The 6,188-nt window shown below is 48.9% G+C and overlaps 1 protein-coding gene across 1 annotated transcript in view; it reads right to left on the reverse strand.

The window, feature by feature from the left end:
- Mvp (major vault protein) overlaps positions 1 to 6,188 on the reverse strand; it is a 29,716-nt gene that overhangs the window by 11,791 nt on the left and 11,737 nt on the right. The window contains exons 2-3 of the mRNA XM_021166373.2: positions 3,807 to 3,956; positions 3,478 to 3,673 (exon numbers count right to left, since the gene is read on the reverse strand). Of these exons, the coding sequence (XP_021022032.1) occupies positions 3,478 to 3,673; positions 3,807 to 3,956 (346 nt within the window). The remainder of the gene's footprint in view (positions 1 to 3,477; positions 3,674 to 3,806; positions 3,957 to 6,188) is intronic.

The raw sequence follows: 6,188 nt of genomic DNA on the forward strand, positions 1-6,188 counted from the left end.
GGTCCACACTGCTGTGGATCAGAGTCTCTGAGGAGAGGTCCACACTGCTGTGGATCAGAGTCTCTGAGGAGAGGTCCACACTGCTGTGGATCAGAACAGAGCCTTGTGAATGCTGAGAAAGTCTCTCCCACCGAGCCACACACCCAGCCATCTTTGTGTATCTCCATTAAAATCCTAGTGTGATATACAAGGTAGGAGTGGGCCCAGGGCCACCAGGTCTGAAGAAGTAAGGAGGATGTCACTGCTCCTGAGCCAAAAGCACTCTCTTCTGACTGTCGAGGACAAGTGTAAGGAGGGGACCTAGTGGGAAACTGCGAGAGACATTTAGGCAGCCGAACACCACCTGCAGGACCTGGTTCACACTGATGTGCTAGAACAGGAGTTCTCAGCCTGTGGGTCATGAAGTAGCGATTCGGGGATCACCACAACATGAGGGACTGTATAGGGCGGCAGCATTAGGAAGGCTGAGAATCACTGAACTAGAAAGGATTTGAAATTCAAACATAAAGCTGGGTGTAGTGGCACACGCCTATAATCACAGCACCTGAGAAGCGCCAACAAGCGAAGCAGGAATGCAATTGCACAGCAAGCTCTAAGCCAGCCTGGGCTACAAGCAACCGTGCCCCCAAAAGGCAAAAAAAGAAAGGAGGATGGCATAAAGGGGTGTAAAATGCAGGTTTTAATCTTGTAGCTCTGCTATCAGTATTGCCTTGTGCTCGTAGGAAGGGGAGGCCTTACAAAAACAGATGAGCCTAAAAGTTTATAAAAATGACTAGATTTGGTCTCTGAAAATATTCTAAACGAGGCAGGAAAGATGAGCAGATACGTGTGAGCTGAACTAGCCACAAAGCTGTTAAAGAATCGCGTCAGGACATGTACCCGAGTGATGCCCGTGTTCCCCGTGACAGACCGGTCTGCGCTGTAGAGGTGGGCAGCCACTTTATCTCCTGGCCTCACTCTGGGATGGAGAAAACAGATCTCCCCCGATCGGCTTCTGTCTAACCTAGACTTTCCTCAAGATCACTGTCTTCCTGCCTCTGCTCTCTAAGGCACATGTCTGCACACCTCGCTGTCAATTCCTGTCTGCTGCATCACAGAGCCACAGCACCTCCCTGGCCAGCTCCCTAAGTGACTAGGATGACAGTAACAACTGGCTGCCCCAACTGTTTCTTCTGTTTGTTCGTCTAGCTTAGGCACTCCTTCGTCTGGTGGTATCTCGAACCAACACAGAAAGAACAGAGCTGGGCTAGAGAGATGACTCAGCAGAGGTCCTGAGTTCAATTCCCAGCAACAGCATGGTGGCTCACAACCATCTGTAATGAGATCTGATGCCTTCTTCTGGTGTGTCTGAAGAGAGCAACAGTGTACTCACATAAAATAAATAAATGGATGGATGGATAGATAGATAGATAGATAGACAGACAGACAGATAGCTGGGTTAGACAGATAGCTGGGTAAGATGGGCCACGCCTTTGAAAAAAAGAAAAAGAAAGAAAGAACAAAGCTACTGGGTAGGAAGCACTGGGTTCAGGTGTCTAAAATGAGGTCATTCTAGGTAAGAGCTCCCAGCTGCAGCCGGAAGTGCTAAAAGTCAGCTAAGGGCCAGGGCTTAAGTAGTCACACATACAGGAAAATGAGGGCTGGGCGTGGTGGCGCACAACTTTAATCCCAGCACTTGGGAGGCAGAGGCAGGCGGATTTCTGAGTTTGAGGCCAGTCTGGTCTACAGAGTGAGTTCCAGGACAGCCAGGGCTATACAGAGAAACCCTGTCTCAAAAAACAAAACAACAACAACAACAACAACAAAAAAGGAAAATGAGGGTACACAATGGCTCAGAACAGGGTGCAAAGCAACAGAGACAGGGACACAATAGACACTATGCATATATACAGGCATATAAAAAACAAAAAGGCCAAAAGAAAGGCCAAGCTGTTGTCATGGTCATGGCTAGGGAGGAGGATGAGTCAGAAAATGTCCCTGTGCCCTCGTGCTATTAGAAAATGCTGCCAGCCTCAGAAGGTGGCACAGTGGAAGAGCATGAACTCTGACTGAAGATTGAAAGGCAACATTGGTGACACCCCATCCTCCTGTGGGAGTCCCTAAGGAAGCAGAGGTTAAAGTGAGGCAGGGGTGGGAGAGCTTTGCTCCGCAGGTACCAGATCTGAAGTGCTATAGATCTAAAGCCTAAAGCTCTGTACTCTACCTCAGCCGTCCTCAGCCACAGTGGGACTCAGCTAGTCTGAGGTAAGTCAAGGATATAGAGTTTCGAGACTCCTCACTCAGATCCATTCTCTGCTCGCTCCCTCCCTCCCTCCCTCCCTCCCTCCCCCTCTCTCTCTGCAGCAGGGTGGTGGTGGTGGTAGTGGTGGTGGTGGGAGGGTTTCTGAGACAGGGTTTCTCTGTGTAGCCCTGGCTGTCCTGAAACTCACTCTGTAGACCAGGCTGTCCTCGAACTCAGAAATCCGCCTGCTTCTGCCTCCCGAGTGCTGGGATTAAAGGCGTGCGCCACCATGCCCGGCTTCACTCAGATTCTTTCTAGGATTGCTTTTTTCCTCATTATTTATTGTTTCATTAAAATTTTCACTTTATGTATTCATGTGTGTATATGTAGCTACACATGAATTACCATGCATGTTTGGAAGTCTGAGGAAAACGTTTGGGAGTCGGGTTCTCTCTTCCCACCACGGGCACGGGTCTGGGGCACTGATCTCAGGTTGTCAGGCTTATGCAGCAAGGACTTCTGGGCCATCTCACTGACCCCTGGTTATTTCTATTGTCTTTCTCCCCAGCCATGTACACACCCAGAGTTATGCTATTAGGCTCTCAAGAGCAAGAAGCACCCATTAGGACTTACAGATATAGAGCACTTGCCTAGCATACACAATGAACTACGTTCTATCCTTAGCACTGGGGGAAAAAAAAGAAAGAAAAATTTAAGAGTGAGCTGGCAAGACTGCTCAATGGTGATGACCCTTGCTGCCAAGCCTGGTGACCTGAGTTCAACCCCAGGACCCACATGGTGGAAGGACAGCACTGACTCCTGCAAGCTGTCCTTTGACCTCCATATGCAATCTGTAGCAGGTGTGCATGCCTTGCCCCTGCCCCCATTAAAGAAGGAGATAAAATGTAATGATAACAGAAAAGGCACTGGCCTGGCCAGAGTGGATAAAGTCACTTTAAAAGCATAAAACACCAAGCAGGTAAAGTTAGAACTATTTTAAAAACTTGGTAGACTCCCTTGCTTGGGAGCTCAAGGGCTGGGGCAACATGGATGAGGGTCTGGCTATGATGGTGGTCTATGTCTGCATTGCAACATTCCCGGGCATCTAGGCATGGATATTGTGAGATAGTGTAAGTCTGTCTGAGGTGTGTGGGGAGAGCAGGGGAGTTAGAATGGAAGGACTGTGAGTCCTCAGCCCTTCCTATGGGAGCCACCACAGAGCAGGCAGTCTGCCTCAAGAGAGGAAAGCAAGCTACCTTTTCCAGCAGCTCCCCTGGGTACAGAGGGAAGGGGTCCTGGGCTAGTCGGATCTCCTGGTCAGCGTGCCGGAGCCGGACTTGCCCTGTGACGTCAAACAACACAGAACTCTGGGCATCCCGGGACACAGGGTTGGCCACTATGCAGTAGTGGCGCGGGGGGACCGTCACCATGCGAACTGGAGCAAACAGTACCCTGTCGTAAAATAAGAAGAGGTGTGAGGAGCCAGGATGATGTTCTAAAGGAGACAGTAGAAGCAAAAGAAACCTCCCGGCCACCCAGATGAGGGTCACTCCTGCCAGCCAGGCTGGGACAGCTCTACACCAACCTCTCATTGTCCTGCCGGATGTAGGTCTTTGGTCCAACCTCTACACGGGACACATTACTGTTCTGGTCCAGCACATGGATGTAGTGGTATGGGGGGATGCGGATGATGGCCTCTTCAGTTGCCATGGTGAATCCCAAGCCCCGGCCTAACCTGATGGCAGCAGGAAAAAGGACAGGTGGAGAAGACAAAAGATTAAACAGGGCATTCGGAACAAAGCAGGGTAGTCCAAAATTTGCCTCCCCTTCCCAGCTCCCCTGGTTGTCCCCTTTCTATTCCCACCTCCTCTGCTTTTTAAAACATAAAATATTTTACTTCATGTCATATGTACTTGCTTACATAAGTTTTTAAAAAAGATTTAGTTTATTTACATGAGTACACAATGTGTGTGTATGTATATATATATATATATATATAGTATATATATATATACACACACACATACATACATATGTAACCTACACACACACATACACACACACACACCAGGCTGGCCTAGAACTTGAGATTCTCCTGCCTCAGCCTCCCAAACACTGGGATGACAGCACTGGGATGACAGCACTGGGATGACAGCACTGGGATGACAGACTGACATACCAGAAGAGGGCATTGGATCCCATTACAGATGGTTGTGAGCCACCATGTGGTTGATGGGATTTGAACTCAGGACCCCTGAAAGAGCAGTCAGTGCTCTTAACTGCTGAGCCCTGCTTGCATGAGTTTATGTGCACTGTGTGCTTGAATGCAGGAGCCTTCAGAGACCAGATCCCCTGGAACTAGAGTTAGTGGCAGTTGGGAGCCACCATATGGGTGCTGGGGACTGAACTTGGGTTCCCTGCAGGAGCAGTGAGCACTTCTTCTTCTATATGTATATGTATATAATGTAACTTACTTTACATGCATGAATGTTTTGCCTGTACATATGTATGTGCACTTTGTATGTACCTGGGGCCCTGCAGGGGTCAGAGGAGGGTGTCAGAACCCCTGGAGTTAGACTTAGAGATGACTGAGTCACCCAATGTGGGTGCTGGGACTCAAACTTGGGTCCTGTCCAAGAACTCCTTACATCTGAGCCATCTCTCAGTGCTCTTCCTCCTGCCCCGCCCCTACTTCTGAGATAGCTCCGTAGCCCTGGCGGACTCTGAACTCATGGGATTCCTGCCTCAGTCTTCTGGAATGAAAAGCAGGCTCTGCCATACCTGCTTCTCCTTTTCTTATCCCACCTCAGACCTCACCTCTGCAAAGAACTGCTTGCTTCAGTTTACCCACAGAAGCCAAAGGTACAGCCACCTTTCCCTCCCTCCCGCCCACTCCCTCCACACACCCATGAATCAAAGGTTCCCATTTCCTAAGGTGCACCAAGCTGAGCGGGGGACACCCAGGGACACCATGATGTTGCCTTGTCCCACCCACGCTGGAGAGCCACAGTTCTGTGAGGGTTACTGGCTTCTCCAGAGTCAAGCAGCTTTTTATTCCACCAGTCATGAAAACCTGGCTGTATTCAGATATCTATCTGCACCCCTCTGCCTCCCTGTGCTCTAAGCAGTCCTGAGTGGGGTCAGAAGTGGGGTCCCCACCAGGAAAAGACCCAGCGGTTAAGAGCACTGACTGCTCTTCTGGAGGTCCTGAGTTCAAACCCCAGCAACCACATGGTGGCTCACAACCATCTGTAACAAGACCTGATTCCCTCTTCTGATGTCTGAAGACAGCTATAGTGTACTTACATATAATAAATTAAATAAATAAAAATAAAAAATAAATAAATAAAAAAAGAAAAGACCCAAGCGATGCTCCCACCGAACCACGTGGATTCCCAACACAGCAAAACCCAGTGAAGGTGAAGATTCTTCACCTTTCTTAGCTTGTGGATGCCCCCAGCTCCCACTGTCAGAAGAAGCAAGAGCAGGATGGAGTGGGAAAGAGGGGGAAATGGTTTTGTATCTACCCACACCATTATATCTACCTGTGAATCCTGGCTGGTTTCCTTCAGTGCTAGGTTTGTTTGTGAATGGGACACACCCAAGCACTGCCCATCCTTAGACCCAGAACCTCTTGGACTTTGGACATGTCTATTCAGAGTCAGAAAAAGGCAATCAAGTCTGCTAGGCAAAGCAGAGGCTTGCCTCCCTCCTCCCTTCCTTCAGTGTGTGTGTGTGCACATGCGTATGTATGTTTGTATGTATGTATGTATATATATATGTATGAGCATGCGCAATGCCTGCAGAGGCCAGAAGAAAGCTTTAGATTTACGGAAACGAGAGACACAGGCAGTTGTGGGTTGCCTATTATGGGTGCTAGGAACAAACTCCTGTCCCTTGCAAAAGCAACAAGTGTTTTTGTTTGTTTGTTTGTTGTTGTTTTGAAACATGATTTCTCTGTGTAGCC

This window comes from Mus caroli, chromosome 7 (genome assembly GCF_900094665.2).
Source record: "Mus caroli chromosome 7, CAROLI_EIJ_v1.1, whole genome shotgun sequence".
In the NCBI taxonomy this organism is placed as follows: domain Eukaryota; kingdom Metazoa; phylum Chordata; class Mammalia; order Rodentia; family Muridae; genus Mus; species Mus caroli.